The 22696-nt window shown below is 35.5% G+C and overlaps 1 protein-coding gene across 1 annotated transcript in view; it reads left to right on the forward strand.

Annotated features, from left to right (window-relative positions):
• Positions 1-22696, forward strand: part of UGGT1 (UDP-glucose glycoprotein glucosyltransferase 1) — a 128473-nt gene that overhangs the window by 69659 nt on the left and 36118 nt on the right. The window contains 11 exon segments of the mRNA XM_069063350.1: positions 775-910; positions 2227-2358; positions 4151-4315; positions 6021-6141; positions 10489-10587; positions 11240-11263; positions 11758-11852; positions 13925-14131; positions 14878-15009; positions 16750-16880; positions 18695-18790. Of these exon segments, the coding sequence (XP_068919451.1) occupies positions 775-910; positions 2227-2358; positions 4151-4315; positions 6021-6141; positions 10489-10587; positions 11240-11263; positions 11758-11852; positions 13925-14131; positions 14878-15009; positions 16750-16880; positions 18695-18790 (1338 nt within the window).

Raw genomic sequence — 22696 nt, forward strand, 5'->3', positions numbered from 1 at the left:
TGTGTGTGTGTGTGTGTGTGTGTGTGTGTGTGTGTGTGTGTGTGTGTGTATAAATAATTTTTTTCTTTTTGGAGAGGGAGGGCAGGGCAGTTGGGGTTAAGTGACTTGCCCAAGGTCACATGCTAGTAAGCATTAAGTGTCTGAGGCTAGATTTGAACTCAGGTCCTCCTGACTCCAGGGCCTGTGCTCTATTCACTGCGCCACCTACCCGCCCCTGTTAGCTATTTTTATATTACTATGAAACAGTATTCCCAACATAAGATTATTTCCTGTAGAGAACTACATTTTAGCTTTCTAAATGGAAATTTTTCTTGTATTTTGAGAATTCAAAATTTAATACCATCCTCATTCCAGTGTAGCTCTGTTGCTGAGCTCTCTCACTTTTAAATCCTGTGTACCCTACTGAAGATTCTTCAGATCTAGACTTTTTATATATCTTCAGCTTAAATAAATACTTCCTGTTCTCTCAAACTTTGCACAGTCATATTTCTTTCCTCTCTACTTCTCTGCCTTCCAAGTCTAATCCTAGCTTTGAATGTAGCATAGTAAATGTTGTATGTACATAATGTGATATATATATATGTGTATACACACACACAATGTGATATATATGTGTATACACACACATATACACATACATAATTCATTTCCAGTAAGTTTTTTTAAGGAATATTCTCCTCATTGGTTTGTTGCAATCATTGAATTAGGTATAAAAGAAATTCTTTACAAAATATTTGACTTCCTTGAGATAAATACTTATTTCCCTCCCCACAGAATTGGTTTAATCTTTGTGGTTAATGACTCTGAAGATGTTGATGGAATGCAAGATGCTGGAGTGGCCGTTCTTAGAGCATATAATTATGTTGCACAAGATGTGGATGATTATCACGCCTTTCAGACTTTGATATCTGTAGGTTTTCATTTAAGATGATAAAGTTTATTGTCTGATTATGATTTTTTTTAAAGTCTGCAGTATAAAAGGATACTATATCTCTTGGATGTGAAAGGGAAAGCATTGCTTTTCTTACAATTACATGTAAAATAATTGTTCTCATAGAAATGCAAACATGAGCAGTGTAGGAATTTAAGATAATAGTTAAGGGACTAAAAACTGCTAATCATATTGACTGTGGCAAATTTGGTGGTGGCATTCTGTGGCTTTTTTTCTCAATAGAAAATTAAGTTTCAGACTAATAAATTACATATTTTGAGAAATGTCAGAATACCTGATGTATAAAGGTAGAACATTGCTAGCCTCACATTTACCTAAGTTAATTTGAATGCTTACTGAAATGGTAAAATGACATATGCTAAATAAATTTCAAATTCAGTTCAGCAAGCATTTGGTCACATACTAAATGCTTGGGATATAAAGACAAAAAAATAAATAACTTCGGCCCCTGCTTGGCATCTTACGCAAATGTTATCATTTTTCTTTATATGTTCATATTTTAATGGCTAATTACTATGTCAAAGCCAGGATTCATTCTCTGAAATTGGCTTTTCTCAGCCAATTGGCATTTTAGACATTATGTCAAATGTATATATTTGCTCATTTATAAACAAAATCTTCATGATTTGTTCTCCACCTTTTTTCCTCCTATTAAGTATCTAAAAGACATCTTGTTTGTACTTTAGCATTAGCTTAGTTAGGACATGTCCATAGCATATAAACCATTACTTTGGCTTTTCCCGCAGCTTATTTTTAATGTTCAGATAATTTATAGTTTAAGATTCATTAAAATTAGGTTAGCATTAACACTTTAAAAGATTTCTAAAGTGAATAAATTTACAAATAATTTCTACTAGGCTTGCTTGAAAATTTCTTTACTTAGAGTTTGGTCTTCCTCTCTTAATGGGACAAATATAGTTTTAATTTCCAGAAAAATTAAGAAAAACTTCATAAGAAGACAGGTCAGTTTTTTATACCTGCAAATTTTGTTGGGATTTATATAATTATGTTACATAGCATTTTCCATAAATTGAATGTGTAATTTTGGAAATTTTAAGTATTTAGCCTAAAGAAGGAACCTTTAGGGAGACTGGGAGAGAGGAGAGTTAAGCTTAATTAATAACCTCCAAATTGATTGTTTAAATGTTTATGCAAAAGGAACACTTCTCAGTTTCCTGCTACACTATTGAAAGAAAATTGCCTTGAGAATGATATTCATTCTACTTTGGCTAGGTATTTTTAAAGTATAAAACTAAGCTTTTTTTTCTCCTCAGATATATAACAAAGTAAAAACTGGAGAAAAGGTGAAAGTTGAACATGTTGTCAGTGTTCTGCAGAAGAAATATCCGTATGTGGAAATAAATAGTATTTTGGGGATTGACTCTGCCTTTGATCAAAATAGGAAGGTAAAAGATTTATTGATATTTCCTTTTCATTTGACTTATTTTCTTTTTTTCTTTCATAGAAAAATTTTATAACAGTATGGAGGACAGAAAACTTGAGACTTTTTCAGGGTTTGCATATGTCAGAATGTAAATGTTGGTTGTAAATTTTAGCCTTATGAAGAAAAAAGAGACCATTCTCATTTAGTTAACACTATGAACAATGTTGTTTGATTACTAAATGGGAAAATATTCAGTTTTGTGCAAATCATTTGATAACTTGCTTAGTATGTATATAGATTGGTGAGGCTTTTGGCACAGTTCTCTTGAATGTTTCAATAAAAATTAGAAATTAAGTTTTGGGTAAAGCTCAGTGTAGAAGGATTATAGAATTTGATGTGAGACTTTAGCTGAATGTGGTATTTTGGTGATTATGCGGTCTTAGTCTAAGAATGAATCTTAAGGAAGAAGGAAGACACTATACCAAGACAAGTAAACTGTCAAATTAGTGGAAAAAAATTAAGGTTAGATAGATAGATAGATCTTCATCTGTACCTACATATATGTATATTGCTATTTGTAGATATATACATACACATGTACATTACATATAGTTACAGTTTGTAAAAATATTTTACATGTTTTTAATCATTTGATTCTCACATTTGGTCTTGTGAACTAGGTACCACAGGTATTATTATCCCCCTTTTACAGATGATAAAGCTCAGGCTTAGCAAAATTAAGTGATTTGCTCATTAACCATACAGATAGTAAATCGGAGGTCTGGTTTGAACCTGATGGTTTCAGTTCTAGTACTCAACATATTGCATCATTCTTCCTTCATATATCATGGGATCCAAAAATAGAAGGAAAAAGAGTCACCTCAAGGAATTTACATTTTTTTAGATCTCTTTGAAATTCATTCATTTTTCAGGTAGTAAAAAAGAGTCATAATGGCATAAGTTAGATGACCCAGAAATAGAAAAACAAAATACTGAAGAGTAAGCGGAACAGTACAAAATGATGCAGTGTAATATCAGTATATTTAGATGGGCAAGTTCCTGAATGCACTGTGCAAGATGTGCATGATACATTTTTTGAAAGTTTTAATAAAATCATATTAAATGGAATGAAAATTAATAGGGGCAAAATATTGATGTCTAAAGAGATGTTGCATAAATTGATGTCTACAGATTACCTACCAAAAGAATATATTTACACTATGGAGGGCTGGACTTGTTAATTCACTGGTTTAAGAAGCGCTGTATACAAATTCCATCTGCTATTATTGATGCACAAGTCGTGTCTATAACTTATAGTCTTAGACAGTTGCTTGAGGCACCAAAAGGTTAAATAAGTTGTTCATTGGTTAAATTGCTCATGTGTGTCAAGAGTCAGAATTTGTGCTCAGGTCTTCCCAACTCCAAAACCAAGCCTGTTTTATGTTACACCATGATGACTTTAAACTCCATTCTAAGAGCCCACAAATACTGCCTCCAGACAAATAATCGGGACTCTCCTCAATGATGGCTGTGAGGGCCAGGCTAGAAATAGGATTGATGGTCTGGGTCTCCGATGTGATTCAGGGTCATGGTCTGTAGCCATCCAATTTGGAAGGGCAGTGGTAGTGGTCTTACTTGCTAACTACCTTTTGTCTCCTCAAAAGAGGATTTCAAGCAACTGGCAATATGGTTAAAGGTTTGATTATTATCATATATTCTGTCTTGCCTAGAATATTTGTAGAAGGAGGGTAGGTTTTTTACCCTTTTGCCTCACAAAAGCCTAAAACTTTCTTGTCTTCTTGTATTTATTATAGGAAGGAAGAGCTTACTATGAGCAGACGGGGGTGGGTCCTCCACCAGTTGTACTGTTTAATGGCATGCCGTACGAAAAGGATCAGCTGGATGCAGATGAACTGGAAACAATTACGATGCATAAAATCCTGGAGACTACAAGCATCTTTCAGAGAGCTGTGTACTTGGTATGTGAAGATTCTGAGCTGGATTTGGGTGCAGTATGACCTCTTTTTTTTATTAAGTTCTAGTTTTTGTAGTTTGCCATCAAATTCTTTAGGTGGTGAAGTTTTACATACCCCAGGAGCAGTTGTTTTTAGATTCCCAGCAGGATGGCTGCTTTTAATCTCTTCAGGAGCTTTCACTAAGATTGTTGAATTTGAATTGGCAAATGCTACAGGATTTGACATTAGTTAGCACACTAAAAATATTAGTTTTCTCAAAAGATAATTTTTTTCATACTATACAAGCTTTTTGATTTAGGACAATTTGCCTAGAAATTAGAAAATAATTAAAGATTAAAAGTAAAATTGATATAGTATGAATAGTTGACATAAGTATATTTCAGACATGGTTTAGTGTTCAGTATTGTTGTGTTCAAATAAAAAAATCATTCCCAAGTAAAATCTATAGACTTCACCAAATCTAAGTAAGGTAAAATTTTGCTGAATATGTTCTGTCTCTTAGAATGTCCTCTTTGTGATTATAATTAAATTTATTTCATCAAACAGTTGCTTTCTTATTTTTAGGTACTGCTCTCAGGGTGAAAACATAAGTTCATGATTTTCTCCTGAGTGGTATTTGGTTTAGTTGCTCAAAGTCAGAAGTCTAAACTTGAGGAATAATCTTATCACTTTGAGGGAACACAGTAAAATATTTGAAACTCTTCAAATATTCATCTTTTCATTTTATATATGTATATCATTGTTATGGAACATGATAGCTCAGGTGAAATCATTTTCTTTCTAAAATATTTGACTTATTGTTTAGAATAATAACTTTAAATCTCCTCTGATTGCAATGCTTTTTCTTCCCTTATTTCTCTTGTGAAATGTTTGGGTCAGGCTTATTTTAATTTGTATCAGCTCATCTGAAATGATTAGCCAAAGTATATGTGTGCCTGCACTCTGTCCTGCAAAGGTTTTCTAGTAAAAATTTTTTTTTTGAATAGGAGAGCAGGTTCAAATTCACAGATTTTGCTTACGATTGTGCTACCTCAAGAATTTGTTCTTGGTATTGGGCTAAATAGATAGAAATAGCACTTAACAAAGGAAAAGGCTAAACTAGATTGTTGAATAGAATTTGAAGTAGAATTTGAATTCTATCATTCTTTTAAAAAAATCTATTAGCCATAAAATAGATTAATTTTTTAAAACTTTGCAAACATTGCTATAACTATAGATCCTATTTTTTTGAGAATTTCATTAGTGAATATAGTTATTGTAATGAATTAATAAAATGTGTCTGGGAAGAAAAAGGAAACTTTAGTTAGAAGCAGAGGTGATTTTAGCCATTCTTTCTCTCGTAAAAATAAAAGACATTTGCGAGAGAATCTTTTCTCCAAATGTAATACATTTTTTATTCATAATAGTTCAATATAGTTCAGTTCATACCAAGTCTTTAAAAAGTTGAAGACTAAGATAACAGTTCAACAGCTTTTTGCTTTCCTCAGTTTGTACTTTGACTCTCCCCTCCAGAGAAAAGCTAAAACAAAAAAACAAAAAACTACTTACTCTTAAATTCTTTTAACTTCATATAGTGAACACGGACTTAATTAGGGCAGGAGGCCACATTTTTCTACACTGTGGAATTTGTATCCTCTTACATTCTAGAAGTTTTCTTGTAAACCTATTATAATGGCAGTACTTTAAATGGTCTTTATCTTTTCTCTAGGGTGAACTGTCTCATGATCAAGATGTGGTTGAATATGTCATGAACCAGCCCAATGTTGTTCCACGAATCAACTCTAGAATTTTGACAGCTGAGCGGCAATATCTGGATTTAACAGCAACTAGTAAGGGGCATCTTCTTTAACAATTTTAGAATGAGAAACACGTACAGAATCTTACTGTGATTAAACCAGGGACCTTTTAAGTTGAAGTTATATTTATTGCTACCTCTCTAAAATTGTAAGGTTTAAAGTACAAAGCAAGAGTATTATTGATGTCTGAGAGCAGGAAGCAGGTTTCTTTCTTTCCTTTCCTCCTTCCCCCAGTAAACTTGTGGAAGCTGTTTTTTAAGCTTTTAAATTCTAAAGATTTTCTTTCTGTCCTGTCCCCCTCATTATGGTACCCTTCTGCTACTCAAGCCACCAAAAAAGAAAAAAAAAAAGAGATATAGGAATAAATTCCTTGGAAAACAGATGACTTGTAAAATATTTTTAAAATACCCAGTGCTGTATAAATGCCAATTAATGAAATTATTCATCAAGAATAATCCATTGTTGACTTCCCTGAAGGCAGCATGTAAGGGATGCCCTTTCTTTATTTTCCTGTTACCTTTCCTAAGACAGTAAGGCATATAGCTCTGCTGTTCTTACATTAAAGACCTCAGAACACCTAAATCTGGGACATTCAGTTTGAACACCTCTTAGGAACTGTGGTCTTACTTTAAGTCTAGCTTTGTTGGCTTCTTCCTTGGATGTACTCTTAAGCATTTAAATATCCAACTCGAAAGGATATCTTCAAGTACTGTGGGGACTCTTAAGACTTGTCATTATAGTGGCCATGAAGTCTCAATCAGAGAACCACAAATGATTCAATTTGATAGATCTGTAGTGAAGTTACAGTGGAAATAATCTTCCGAAAGTGGCTTCTCCATTGTGTGAAAAGAAAATATACACATATAAGATGATTACTTTATATTTCCTACTTCTTATTCTTGTCAAAACTTGAAATTTCTCTTTATGGAGGAGCAAAGTATAATTTTTCAGGCTTGTGCCTAAATAAAAAAGGAAAAAAAGGGAACTTAGCCTTTCTGGCCACCTCTCCATGCCTATACTCTAGTCTCTTAATAGGAGTGTGTACAAGGAGGCAGAATATAATGCGGCTGCCTCAACCACATGGATTAAGTGTTTTTTTAATTGCCACTGATTCTAATTAAATTACAGAAAATTCTGTTTTGAGGGAGACTTGGGAACATAATCCTATCTTGATTATCAATAGAGAGTAATAAGAAGAAAATTACATTGAAGTTATGTCCTACAGTGTAGGAGCCCCTGGAGAGGGTGCAGAGGCCTAGGAGAGATTTTACAAGAAGATCAGTTTAGCTCCTTACCTTACAGTAGCAGGTACTCAGGAATTGCTGGGTCTGGAAAGTTTAATTTTGCAGTCAGATAGTGGCTTGCAAACCTATCATAATGGAGTTCTAAAGTCATAAAGGCAAGGGTAAAATATTTACTGAAAAGTAAATCTTTCTACTTCATTAAACACAGGTGGACAAAAAGGTTTCTTAGCTAGAGACATCATGACAGAACGACTGATATTTTAACTGCAAAAGCATACGTTGTTCTTAGCTATGTTAAAGTTTTCCATTGCATAATTCACTTCACTCATCCTCAGTTTGGTGCTGAATTTATAGAGATTTTATTTTATTTTATTTTATTTATTTTTTGCTTTTTGGAGGGCAGTTGGGGTTAAGTGACTTGACCAAGGTCACATGACTAGTTTTTGTGTTAAGTGTCTGAGGCCGGATTTGAACTCAGGTCCTCCTGACTCCAGGGTCGGTGCTTTATTCACTGCGCCCCTTTATTGAGATTTTAAAAACAAGGAGTGGTGACTTCTCAAATACAGATGTATGCATGTCTTTTTTCTTTGTGAATAAAGAAGTTTTTCTTCTAGAGCTCATAGCAATGAATGTTCCAATCTCCTACTAAAGACAGAATGCTTTATAGTATGTATGGATAAGCATTTTATCAAATAGACATAGGAATAGAATGTTGGATTCAGGCTTGATTGACCATGGTTTCTGCCTCATATTTGACTAGTCAGTTTTGTCATTATTTGAATTTGACAAGTTCAGTGCTACTCTTCACTGATCTAGGAGTCATCCCACAGTGCCTGATGTACATTGAAGTTTTGTACTTAACATTTTAGGTGAGTTTGAAGCCTGAAAGTGAGCCAGTCCGAGAAAGTTAGGGGCATTATCCTCTGTGCTTCACTTCAGTATCTGAGACTCCCTATTCAGAAAATGACTGACATTATGAAATGATTTCCAATATCTGAACTAACAACATTACAATAGAATTTTGTAGTGTAAGAATGATCAAATTGTAAGCTGCAGTGTAATACAAAACTTGTGTATTCATTTGTACAATATAACATTCTTTTTTGAAAAATAAGTTTTTACTGATATGTTCTGTTTCTTATGTCATCATAATTATCTCAAATATTCCTCCCCCTGCTCCCTCTTTCTTTCTCCCCCTATACTCCTTCCATCTCCAAGAGAGTCAGCACAAGTAACAAATAGTATTTTTTAGAGAGGAAAAAATTACCATCAGCTGATTAGTACATTGACAAAGTCCAGAAACTGTGCAGTGTGTAACACCTGACCTCCCACTTCCACAAAGGAGTGGGTGAGTTGGGGGTGTCCTGTCAATCTCTTGGTTGGGTTTTGTTGTCAGCCTATTGTTCTGCTAATGTAGCCTCTCTGCCAGTAGCATGGGAGAGGTATTGAGTGAGTTCAGTAATTGAGCATCAGTTTATTTCTTTTGGATTCTGGGTGTCCTAGTCCCTGGAGACAGCTGTGAAGGCACACAATTTCTGTTTTGAAAAGTTTTTGAGACCTTGTGGCAATGTCTAGTCCTCTGTTTGTTAAAATGATTGGCATGTGTAAGGTAGCTCTCTGTCTCTCTCTGCGTATACACATATATGTAAAAATAAAATTTATATGCAAACAGTGCCATATAAATAATAATCCCTCATTTATATTGCTCCTTATAACTTATAAAGTGCTTTTATCCCAATAACCTTATGAGGTAGGTAGTGAAAATAATAATATTTCCATTTTACAAATGAGGTAGCCAGTTTAGTTAGGTTAAGTGACTTACTCTAAGCCATATAGCTAAGTGGTGAAACTGGAAATCTGACCCTTTTGATCATTCCAAGTCCCTTGACTTTTTCTAAAGTAGCACAGTCAATCAACAAGCATTTATTAATCACCCACTAGATGCCAAGTTCTGTGCTAGGTAGTGGGGGGCACAGAGAGAGCAAAATATTTCCTGATCCCAAAGAGCTTACATTCCATGGGGGCCACTAGTAAGTAAATACTCAATGCTTAGTAAATGGATGAGTTAATAAGTTTAGTTTTTCCTTAATTTAGCCTATCTCATTTAGGAGATAGTTATGTTTTCTAATAGACTTCCTTACAGAGGAAGGTAACTGCTGGGTGCAGAAGCTTAGGGAAGAAAATCAACAAAAGCTCCTAATTCCTATTGAGGAAAAAGTTTCATTGTGGGATCTTGCCTAGGAATTCAATTAAAGTAATATAACTGAGCTCTTGATATGTCTAGAAGGCCTAGAAGGGCAAAACTGAATACTAATTGGTGGGGAGTTTGGGAATGTAGAAGGAAAGGGCAGTATTTCAAATGGGATAAAAGAAATAGGACATTTGGAGGGGTGCTGCTTGACTGGATATGTTGGTGATTAGAGAGAGTGGGCAGATCTTTGAGTTAGTGGAGGAGCTTTTGGAATTGGCTAGGCTCAAGTTTCCACTTATCTCTCCAGTCCAGCTCATTGCCTCACAACAGGATTAGTTTTATAATCTGCTTCTTAAATGATGCTATTGATTCTACTCTTCCCACTTGTCTGTCCATCTAACATACCACAATCAAACAGATCTTTTTATTTTTATTCTTTTTGCTTTTTGGAGGGCAGTTGGGGTTAAGTGACTTGCCCAAGGTCACACAGCTAGTTTTGTGTGTGTGTGTGTGTGTGTGTGTGTGTTAAGTGTCTGAGGCAGGATTTGAACTCAGGTCCTCCTGACTCCAGGGCCAGTGCTCTATTCACTGTGCCACCTAGCCACCCTCAAACAAATCTTGAGTCATTAATTTCCTTACACTGCTACTGTTTCCATGCCCCAAACCCCTCACTGATTCCTTACTGTTTAAAGTCTCTTTCTCTTCTCCCCCAAGTATGTATTTATGTTTGTATATGTATAATACGGTATGCTGTATATAGTTTCATTTTACCTTAAAAGAAAAATGCCCAGACTATTTTATAAGCATGTTTTACTTCTGTCAAATAAACACCAAAATCTTATGCTGTTTAAAGACAGTAAATCAAGTTACTGATTAGATATTAGCATTATAAGAAATATTTCTATGTGACATAAGAGTTAAATTTCTTTTTTTTCCCCTTTTCAGATAACTTTTTTGTGGATGATTATGCTAGATTTTCTCTTTTGGATTCACAAGATAAGACTGCAGCTATAGCCAATAGTATGACTTATTTGACAAAGAAAGGTAATTACTTTGGGTCTTTTCTTTGATTCAATATATGTTTGGTGATTGTAACAGTAGTTTTTAACATCTCCTGGGAAAGATACTGTGAAATTTCATGTGGTAACATTTCAAATAGTATTTTTGAATTTATTGTAAAAATGGATTGATGGATTGAAAATGGTTAATTGGTTATTGTAGGATGTTATTGATTTCCCAGAATTGTTTAGAGAAACAGTCATTGAAGGTTTTATTTGTATTTATTGTTTATTTTTTTAGGTAAGTTTTTTTTTTCCTTTACTAATACTGATATAAAAGGCTTCTGTTGAGGTCAGAAAATGACTATCTTTCCTTTTGGGGAAGTTTCTCTCAAGCTGGAAAAGCTAATTTTGTTCCTTCCAAATTCCTCTCAGTGAGAAAATTTGGTTTCAAAGCATGTATATTTAAATTCAGAAATTTATGTGCCATCTGGTTCCCTAAAGAAGTAAATTCTTCAGATTAGAATATTGGGGCTGTATTCCCAGTACTTATATAGGAATTTCTGAGGTTCTCTCCCATCTTATCTTGGACCCAAGGAGTTGTGTTTAAGATTCTTTTTCTTCAATTGTGCTTTAATATTATTTCCAAAGTGAAATTTCATTCTCTCCCACTCATTTGCTCCTTTCCTATTGTCCAGGAATGTCTTCCAAGGAGATCTATGGTAACTCATAATTTCAGAACTTCAGATTCCTTTATTTAAGTATCTTGTATCTTTTCTGGGACCCTCATAATTGGGAATTTACTGACACTTTATAATGAGGGCCCTGGAACCTGTGGGTAACAATAGCCTTATAGCAGTGAAACTAAATTTTGTTTAAATTTATGTAAAGTTTAATTACACATCAACAGGCTACAATTTTTTAAAAAATACATTGTTACTTGCAAGTTCAAAGGTTCCTTCTAAGTTCAGGTGCTAATGGTGCTAATTATACATAGTAATAGAATTAATCAGTGCATGTCTGGAATTAAGCCACATGGATATAAACTCTTTTACCTTTTTGCATGTAAGTACCAGTACTTTCACTTTGTCCTTACTAAGAGCTTTGCACTTTCTAAAATCTTGCATGGGTTTCAGATGTGCTTTTCAGTGCATTACCAGTATTGTACCATATGAAATTTCTTGTCCCTCCAAACACGATTTTCATTTTTCCACAGATGATTCTTTTATTAGACCAGTAACCTTTTGGATTGTTGCGGATTTTGACAGCCCTTCTGGAAGACAGTTATTATATGATGCTCTCAAGCACCAGGCAAGTCTATGCAGGTTCTCTTATAACTTTGTTTAGGGCTAGAATTGTTCCCAATAAGGTATCATTTGTTTCTTATTTTTTTTAGCAGAAGTGGCACTAAATTGAAAGTCAGAGGACTTTTGTTTGAATCTTAACTCTGATATTTAACACCTGTGTGACCTTGGGCAAGCCACTATTTTCTCATTGTTAAATGAGGGGATTGGACTAAGTGATCTCTGAAGTCCTTCCTACTTAACGTCTAATCCTATAATGTGTCTGGGTTGGTAGGCAAACAGGATTTTTATTTCCTTTTTGGTAGAGTGAAAGGAATATAAGTATTATAGAAAACTGTTAGCTGGGAAGGAGAGAAAAGACTATTGTATGATAGTCTTACACAAAAGAATAGGTTACTTTAAAATGAAAAAGAAAGATTCAGAAGAAATAATGAGAGATTCAGTAACTTAAAAGTATTTATTTAAACCCAGTGATTAACATTACCTTAGATGATGCAAGTGTTTCATTGCCTTTGGTCTGGTGAGGAGAGAATTCATATTTTTAGAGTTTAAAATAGGGGTGGCTAGGTGATCAGGAGCTCCTGAGTTCAAATCTAGCCTCAGACACTTAACACTTATGAGCCATGTGACCTTGGGCAAGTCACTTAACCCTAATTGCCCTGCCTTTTCCCCCAAAAACAAACAAACAAAAAAAAAGATTAAAATATAAGGCAGATAAGAAAAGATAGATCAAACTATATCTGTGAACCCTTTAATGCATATATAAGCATAACATTTGACCCATCTATCAAAATTCCTCATTTGGCATAAGAAGAGATACTGCTTTGTTCAGTGATCTTCTTATCAATATTAAGCAAAGCATAAAAGAAGAGAAACATACACACTTAATGTGTTCCCCCACCATTGTGGAGTCTGTCTCAGTGTCCAAATGGAAGAGGGGGTTTATGACTGAGGTCCTCCAGATGTTCCTGATTGTGGAAAATATTTTGCTTCAGGCTGTGGAATAATGTAGCCTCTTTTTTGATATTCACAGTGCCAATTAATACACACACACAATGGCCTATTTCTACACAGCAAGAACTAAGTAGATGAAGAATATTTATTACTAGACTATGATATATAATTGGATAGACAGACCATTGATTTGATCCATCATTACCTAAATCTTAGATATAGCAGATGGATAGTGAGGTAGGTCCAGAACAGAATGGGATGAAGAGAGGCTAGATTGCATTTGGGAAATTGTGTATTGCTCTCAACAATTCCAACCTGCTCCCAGAAACAAAATCACATCTTTTTAAAACAAGTATTCTTCCCATAATGCTATATGGCTGTGAATTGTGAAGTATTACACATAGGGAAGAATCAAACTTGTGGGTGAGCCAAACAACAGTGAACAATTACTAAGCATAAATGAACTATGCTGTGTTTCTAGTCTTGAGTCATTACTGGCTCACCAGAAGTGGCATAAGAAGATACAGTATAGGAAATGTATAATCTGAAAAATAGGTGGGGCAGTCACATAATAAGTGTGAGAGATAAGAGGACCTGATACTACAGTCTTTTTCCTGTGTTAAAAGACCTAGCCAAAGGTCTTTAACACTTTGGGTGGACTCTTTATGGAAGGTTTTATGAGAGGATGTGGACAAAAGTTCCACAGGAAGAGAGTGAAAGGATGACTTGTAACCTGCATTGTTAGATGGAATACCTGTGTAAACTGAGATCACAGGTCCTTTGAAGTACATGAATATGTGTGAGTAGACACAGAGCAAATACAGACACAAGTACAGATGTTAGAACATAAGAGGATTATAAAGAAGGAGAAATTATTTTAAAAGTAATTGTTTCATGAAAATAAAGTGTTGTATTTGTTCCTTTGTCACATAGATTAGAATTAGACAATCCACGTCTAAATCATTCTGGTTATATTGTACCTTTTTTTTAGAATATTCAAATTGCCAGTTACTTTCCTTTTTAGTCATCATTTGTAATATATTGCAAAAGTGTGCTGATAGTATTTCCACTTTTAGTTCAGTCACATCCATGGAATAACTTTTAACCCTCATTTTGTTCACATAGAAATCCAGTAACAACATTCGAATTAGCATGATCAATAATCCTCGTGAAGAACCACGCTTTGAGAACACTCGAATTTCCAGAGCTCTCTGGGCAGCTCTCCAAACACAAACATCGAACTATGCCAAGAACTTCATCACTAAAATGGTCAAGGAGGAGACTGCACAAGCTCTGGCAGCAGGAGTTGACATTACAGAATTTGCTGTTGGAGTAAGTCTTCGTGCCTTTTCTACACTTGTTCCGTTCCATTGCTCACCATCCCAGTGAACTCCTGAGGGGCTGACACATCTTGTTCATTATCACATCGGCTTGTGAAATTCTCATTCCTGGCCAAAGTTGTGTGAATTCCTCTTGGAAAGAAAAATTCTGTGACACTTTTTATGTCTTTGAAACTCAATGGGTTTCATAAAGTATGTGAGGTAAATCCAGAGTCCTTTGTTTCTTACAGTGCTTTTATCACTGTGACAGAACACTGGATTTGCACATTTATAAGACCAAAAAAAGTCATTTGAACCATGCGTTTTTGGATCTAGAATCTTGTGAATTCTAAGTGTCTTAGTTATATGAACTCATGCTGTGAAGTTAATTCATTTCATTACTCTGTTCAGCTTTTTGCCAATGAACAAAGTGTTCTGGTTTTAAATCTGGTTTGAAAATAAATCCTTAGGAAAAGAAATTAACTTAAAACGGAATGGACAAGATTGAGAAGTCTTGTTTGAGTTTGGCAATGAATTTTGAGAATATTGATTGAATTAAATTATACAAAGAAATAACCAAGAATTACTGGCTTATTAAGAAGGAGCCAGCTATAGTATATGCTATATAGTGTTAGTGATAATAGTAGTGAATCAAATTCACTTGCTAATTATTCAAGCAAAAGATTTTTTTTTTAACCCCCAAATTTCAGTTTATTTATTTTGATTGTTTAATAAAAGCTGTTCTGATTTTTCTTTTAGGGCATGGATGTCGGCCTTTTTAAAGATGCCTTTGAATCTTCCAAAGCAGATTTTATTTTGTCTCACGCTCTGTACTGTACAGAGGTTCTGAAGCTAAAGAGGGGAGAAAGGGCCGTGATCAGTAACGGACGGGTAAGAATTTCAGCCAGATAGAGGGCAACGCAGTTTCAAAGTAGAGTAGTGTGAAGTGGTTGGAATGTCCCCCTCTGAAGTGCATAAATTCTTTAAAACAGCTTTTTTTTCTTCCTAAACATTACTGTTGCATGTCAGCCCACAAGCATTTATTTAAAGGCCACTTTGTATCAAGCATTGTGCTCTGTCCTGGGGATACAAGTATAAGAAAGCAAGACAGATCCTTCCTGAAAGGATCCCTCATTTAAATAGGAGAAGACAGCACATCATGGGAAGCCATAAATGTGGGGAGTGTTGGGGAAAGGGATGGTTTGGAAACGACTGAGAAGGTGTGAGGAAGCCTGAGTCAAGGAGATAAGGTGAAGACTCACCTATCAGAGTCCAAGGAGGGAGACTAGGAGAATGGTATTAATGGAAGGGGTATGAATGGTATGCTTTGGCAATGGGCAGGCCACAAATGAAACAGTGTTGTTGTCAGGGAGCTAGTCTAGCCAGGACAGAGAACATGCACATATATAGGTGTGTTCAAAATGGGTAAAGGATAGTGTTGTGGGGGAGGCCCAAATAGCTGAGGAGAACAGGTGGGGCTCCACAAAGAAGATGTTGCCTGAGCTGAGCTTTAAAAGGAACTTGGGATCTTAAGAGGTCTCTGTGATGGGCATGTGCCCCCCTCCCGAGGTGGGAGGTCGAGTATTATTTGGGACAGAGCAAGAAGGCCAGTTGGGCTGGATTGAAATCTAGTGAAAGGGGAGTAATATTTATTACTATTAATTATTAATTAACTATTAAAATGGCAATGAGAGTGGAAAGAAAGATGAATATGAGAAATGCTGAAGGAAAGTTGATAGGATTTGGCAATTGGTCAGATGTGTGTGTGTGGGGGGGTGAGTGAAAATGAAGATTTAGTTGTTCCTCCAAGGATGTAAACCTACTTGAGTTACTGAAAGAATGTAAGTGTGAAAGAAAAAAAAAATGTAAGTGTGGAATAGCATATAGAATGCTGGGCTTATAATCAGGTAAGATCTGGGTTCAAATCCTACCTTAAACACTTATTATGTAACCCTCGGCAAGTTACTTTTCTTTGTTCCTCAGTTTCCTTATTTGTAAAAGAGAGGAGGTTGGACTTGGTCTCTAAGGTCCCTAAATCATGATTCAACAATCCTGTGATATTTTAAAAAGAAAAAAAAAAGACTGAAGGTCTTAAAGAGGTTAGGGCTGGACAAATAGATCTGAGAATTATCTGCCTAGAGATGATAGATGAAATCATGGGAGTTGATGTATGATCACCATGTAGATTTGTCGTCTTCATAAAAGGTGATTATTGAACCCATCAGCTTGTGACATTTTGGAGTAAAGGAGAGAGAGAGAGAGAGAGAGAGAGAGAGAGAGAGAGAGAGAGAGAGAGAGAGAGAGAGAGAGACTGAGCAGTAGATGGAGGGAAGGAGAGAGGGAGAGTGTATAAATGGATGTAGAGAGAGAAGAGAATGCAGTTTATAGTACTTGGGAACACCTTTGCAAAGGGGGTGAAATATTCTTAAAATGTGAACGCAGAACTAAATAAAAAAAATTGCATGACCAGTGCAGTGGGAGGAACTTTAACTTCCTGTTGTTTGTGTGCTCATGTCATTGTAGCCCACGATTTCATTATTTGTTTTTCAGTTCTGTATCATACTAAGATTTTCTCCTTACAAAAGTCTTTAGATTATACAACTAACCACCACACTTCTATTTTCTTCTCAGATTATTGGGCCACTGAAAGATGGTGAACTTTTTAATCAAGATGACTTCCACCTACTAGAAAATATAATTCTAAAGACCTCAGGGCAGAAAATAAAGTCTCATATTCAACAGCTTCATGTAGAGGAAGATGTGTAAGTTTGAGATGAAAGGAACTAATAGATTAGCTTAAGACAGAGGGCCTCTATTAATCGGATATTTTCTGACTAAATCTTTTTTGTAGACTTCTGCTTTGTGCATACTAGTCATAAAAACATGCTTTATTTCCAGATTTAAAAAATACAGCAATACTCCCTAGTTGTGCATTTTACTTGATAATCTTTTTTAAAAACAGAAAAATAAGCCAGTATAAATCTTAGTAGACAGAAAACTGAATTTCTTATTTTCTTTGCTATGTGCAAGAAAATCAGTTGTTTTTCTGTGCTGGGTGTATACTGTTTATTCTGAAGCCACGGATCACATGTTCATGGACGCTGAATTTCCTTTACATTTTGAATGTTTAAGGACAGACTCTAAATTCAAAAGGTTCTCTGCTGTTAATTTTGCATTCTCTCATGCTATGGTGTAGCATTCAAGATAAGTGTTAGAGTCAAGTCTTGACTTTAGTGGCTGCTGGAATCATTGCTTTGCCAAGTTTAGTGTAACTTGTGAAGAACTCGTCAGGTCAACTTAGCAGTCATAAAGGAAGATACTTTAACAAACAGATACCTTTCAGATGGTGCTTAATATGCCAGCAATTGCTAGCCACAGTTGGTTGCATATTTTGTAGGATACCCCTGGGCCATACTTCTTATCTACTGAGGAGACTTTGGGAGTTCCTTGGAATGTCTTTGCATTTTAACCAGCTTACCTATGAGACTGCCTTGTCCCCAACCACCAGAGGTAGATCCATTTCTAGCTGAGTCATTCTTGAAGTTCACTGGCAAGCAGTTGAATTCTCTAATCACCACAGATTCCAAAATAGTACCCGATGGAAGGGCAGCCAGGTGGCACAGTGGATAGAGCACTGGGCCTAGAGTCAGGAAGACCTAAGTTTAAATCTGATCTCAGACATTTACTAACAGTGTCACCTGGGGCAAGACACTCAACACTATTTGCCTCAGTTCCCTTATCTTTCAAATGAGCTGGAGAAGGAGATGGCAAAGCACCCCAGTGTCTCCGCCAAGAAAACCCCAAATGGGGTCATGAAAAGTCAGACACGACTGAAACGACTAAACAACCAACCGACCAGATGGGAATACTTGGGTTCCACCGAATCACTCCTTTTCCTCAGCACCTATCTAGTTAGGGAGCTTTTCATAGAATTCCCTGTTAGCCCAGATTCCTCTCACTAAGACTTCCATGTCTCCTTTAGCCATCCTGGACTTGTGCCGTACTCTGTTCTAATTTTTTTTAGATATTTAGATTGTTCTTTAGGGGAACCCACTTGTCTGTTGGCATGTTTCTGGCTCCTATTGCAGTGCAAGAGTACACATAACTGGGTACTCCTCGATACCACGTGAATCATAAGAGACCACATCCCCTTCTTGTAATGATTCTGTTGTGTCTATATTTAAAGTTAGAATCAGAGACTTAAACCAAGAGAAGCATCATTTTGGAACATTTTTGACTCAGTTTTGTTACGTTCAGTAATCTTAGGAAATTTTTGTATCCAGTTTGACTTCATATTGGTTCACTTAACTATGTTTCTATTTTCTATTAAACTTGGACTTAAAAGTATTATTCATTTTGGGTTCAGTATTATAGTTTGCTGTTTTGGTTCATGGTTCAGTTAAGTTTCTTTAAACTCAGTTTCAGAAATGGAGCAGATGTCGTCAGATTATTTTAAATAATAATCTTGCTAGAATCTTTGTTATATATCCCTTGATGTTTCAGGTTGTATATAGACGTATATTTGAAAAGCCTTTCATGAGAGAAGTATACTGACATCTAACAACATTTCTCTTAGGGCAAGTGACTTAGTCATGAAAGTGGACGCTCTCCTCTCTGCCCAACCTAAAGCAGAGGCAAGAATTGACTATCAGTTTTTTGAAGACCGGCACAGGTATGAAAGTCATGTTGACATTTCAGCACATGCCATAGAACAGGTTTGCTTTTCTTATTCCATGTGATTTTGAATTTAATATGCATCACTTTAATATTTTTTTAAAGCAATTGGGGTTAAGTAACTTGCTCAAGGTCACACAGCCAATTATTTCTGGGTGTGGTACTAAGTATCAGAGCCCGGATTCGATCCCAGGTCATCCTGGCACTGGGGCCGGTGCTCTTACTCGATGTGCCACCTGGCAGCCCCTTCACGTTAATTTTTTATCATAGGCTTTGAGTAGACTTACATGTTGGAATAGGAATGTCATTAAATGCTTACTTTCCAGCTTAATCGTCTACCAGCTTCTGTTTTTTGGTCTTGTAGAAGTTGACAAAGTTGACATTGTCTCTAAATGATTTTGTGTCATTTTTCATTTTGGCCTTTAGAAAATACAAAGGATTTAGTAAAATATACCAAAGGATCTTGTTGGTTCAGTTCAACAAACTTCAAATACTTACTCTGTCTAAAGTAATTGTGAAAATACTGAGGATATAAAGTTAGATCTGTATTATGGCTTCTGATCTCAGGGTCCTTGCACTCTAATGATAGGAATACTAAATACCCAAATAACTGAGAAAGTAAAATAAATTTAAAAGAGAGACCATTTTTACCTTGGGGTGGGAGTGAGGGTGATAAAAATCAGCAAAAATTCCTAGAGAAGGTGGCTTCATAGTTGGGCCTTGAAGAAAGGGAAGGAAATGGAATTGCCATTCCATGCATGGGAGATGGCATGGCAAAAGGCATGTGTAGAGGACAGGGTGAAGACACATAGTAGAGGATGCAGTTGCCTATTTTGGTTGTTAAATAAAGACATATTAAAAAGGTAGTATTGTGAAATTAGGTTGGATACTTTCTGGTAAAGTATTCTTTGTATGCTGAGATATCATCTAATTTGGCCTAGGGGCAAAGGAGGCAAGGAAAAAGTTCAGATTCTTTAGGAATTGTAGAACTACATTGATTTTTTATGAAATCTAGGTGATTTGGTGAAATCCACGTCAGGGATTGGGTTAGGAGAAGGACCCTTGCTGTTGGTACTAGCTCCTTTTTTTAAAAATTAAATTCTTTAATTTATTAATTTGTTTGTTTCCTTTTAGTTTACAGGATTCAATTCCACAATTCCTTGAATTTCACATTTTGTCCCCCTCCCTCCCCTCCCCCCCATGGCGTCTTATAATCAAGTATAGGATCTGTAGATACTTTCACATTATACAATGGCCAGGTTATAAGGATGGATTGTACCAGCTGGAATGAAAAATGGTATAGAGGACATAAAATCAAATAAGAGAACGAAAAAGATCAGGTATTTTGCTTCCACGTGGATATAAATTTAGTTCTTTCTAGTTCTTTCTCTGGATGCACGTTTTTCTCTCCATCATGCGTCTTTTGGGATTGACTTATATTTCTGCATTGTTGAGAAGAGTCCAGTCTATCAAAGTTGGTCATCACACATACGTTGTGTCTGTAATTGTGTACAAATTCCTCCTGGTTCTACTCTTCTCACTCAGCATCAGTTCTTTTAAGCCTCTCCAGCTAAATATGAAGACCGCCTGCTCCCTGTTTCTTATAGCGCAATAATATTCCATAACATGCATATACCACAACTTGTTCAGCCATTCCCCAATTGATGGACACCCCCTTAATTTCCAATTCTTTGCCACAACAAAAAGAGCTGCTATAAACATTTTTTGTACATATGGGTCTTTCTCCCATTTCTATGATCTCTTTGGGATATAACCCTAGGAGTGGTATTGCTGGATCAAAGGATATGAAAGTATTTATAGCCCTTTGGGCATAGTTCCAGATTGCTCTCCAGAAAGGCTGGATCAGTTCACAGCTCCACCAACAATGCATTAGTGTTCCAGTTTGCCCACATCTTCTCCAGCATTTGTCATTTTCCTGTTTTGTCATCTTAGCCAATCTGATTGGTGAGATGTGGTACCTCAGAGTTGTTTTGATTTGCATTTCTCTAATCAATAGTGAATTAGAGCATTTCTTCATGTGCTTATAGATAGCTTTAATTTCTTTCTCTGAAAACTGCCTGTTCATATCCTTTGACCATTTATCAATTGGGGAATGACTTGTATTCTTATAAATTTGACTCAGTTCTCTGTATATTTTAGAGATGAGTCCTTTGTCAGAGACATAGTTTGTAAAGATTCTTTCCCAATTTCCCACCTCCCTCTTAATCTTGGTTACATTGGCTTTATTTGTACAGAAACTTTTCAATTTCATGTAGTCAAAATTATCCATTTTACATTTTATAATGTTCTCTAATTCCTGTTTCGTCATAAAGTCATTCCCTCTCCACAAGTCTGATAGGTAAACTATTCCTTGTATTAGCAGACTGCTTACAGTATCAACCTTTATACCTAGATCATGAACCCATTTAGACTTGATTTTGGTATATGGTGTTAGATAATGGTCTATGTCCAGTTTCTGCCATACTGTATTCCAGTTTTCCCAGCAGTTTTTGTCAAATAGTGAGTTCTTATCCCAAAAACCAGGGTCTGGGGGTTTATCAAACAATACATTACTGTAGTCGTTGACTTCTGAATCTCGTGTGCCTAATCTATTCCATTGATCCACTCCTCTATTCCTAAGCCAGTACCAAGTAGTTTTGATGACTGCTGCTTTATAGTACAGATTGAAATCTGGTAAAGCTAGTCCACCTTCCCTAGCATTTTTTTTTTCATTAATTCCCTTGATATTCTGGACCGTTTATTCTTCCAGATGAATTTTGTTACTATTTTTTCTAACTCTATAAAGTAGTTTTTTGGTAAATTAATTGGTATGGCACTAAATATATAATTTAATTTAGGCAAAATTGTCATTTTTATTATATTAGCTCTACCCAGCCATGAGCAATTGATATTTTTCCAATTAGTTAGATCTGACTTTATTTGTGTGAAAAGTGTTTTGTAGTTATGATCATACAGGTCCTGGGTTTGTTTTGGCAGGTAGATTCCCAAATATTTTATAATGTTTATAGTAACTTTAAATGGGATTTCTCTTTCTACTTCTTGCTGTTGAATTTCATTGGAAATATATAGGAATGCCGAGGATTTATGTGGGTTTATTTTATATACTGCAACTTTGCCAAATTTATTTATTGTCTTAAGCAGTTTTTTACTTGATTCTCTAGGATTGTCTAAGTATATCATCATATCATCTGCGAAGAGTGATAGCTTGTTCTCTTCTTTGCCTAACTTGATTCCTTTGATTTCTTTTTCTTCTCTAATTGCTACTGCTAACATTTCTAGTACCAGATTGAATAAGAGGGGTGATAGTGGACACCCTTGTTTCACCTGTGATCTTATGGGAAATGCTTCCAGCTTCTCCCCATTACATATAATACTTGCTGATGGCTTTAAATAGATGCTACCTATTATTTTAAGGAAGGCTCCATTTATTCCTATACTTTCTAATGTTTTTAATAGGAATGGATGTTGTATTTTGTCAAAAGCCTTTTCTGCATCTATTGAGATGATCATGTGGTTTCTGGGTACTAGCTACTTTTTGATCTTTACCTGGCTAGCACAGTTATTAAACGTGATAGTTACCCATTTTGGTCTAGTTTACCTGGACTTTCAAAGTCACAGCTTAACAGTGGTTCTGACTGATTATAAAATGGTGAAACCTTCATTCATAGATAAGCATTATGAGGATACTTAATGGTGGATGAGCATCATGGGCATGAGAAGGAAGGGCTTCTCAATTCTTTATTGGCATATGAAATAAGGGCAGCTGATTTCTTTGTCAGCCAGAGTTTCGTTTTTGCATAATTTCACCCGGATGCTGAGTCTAAATCACCTCTTCTTCCTAATTCTTGCAGCATTTAATAAGAAATAAAAAATTTTAGAATAT

This window comes from Petaurus breviceps, unplaced genomic scaffold, assembly GCF_028583685.1.
Source record: "Petaurus breviceps papuanus isolate PSGF00001 unplaced genomic scaffold, PetGlider_PUasm1.0 90556, whole genome shotgun sequence".
Classification (NCBI taxonomy): domain Eukaryota; kingdom Metazoa; phylum Chordata; class Mammalia; order Diprotodontia; family Petauridae; genus Petaurus; species Petaurus breviceps.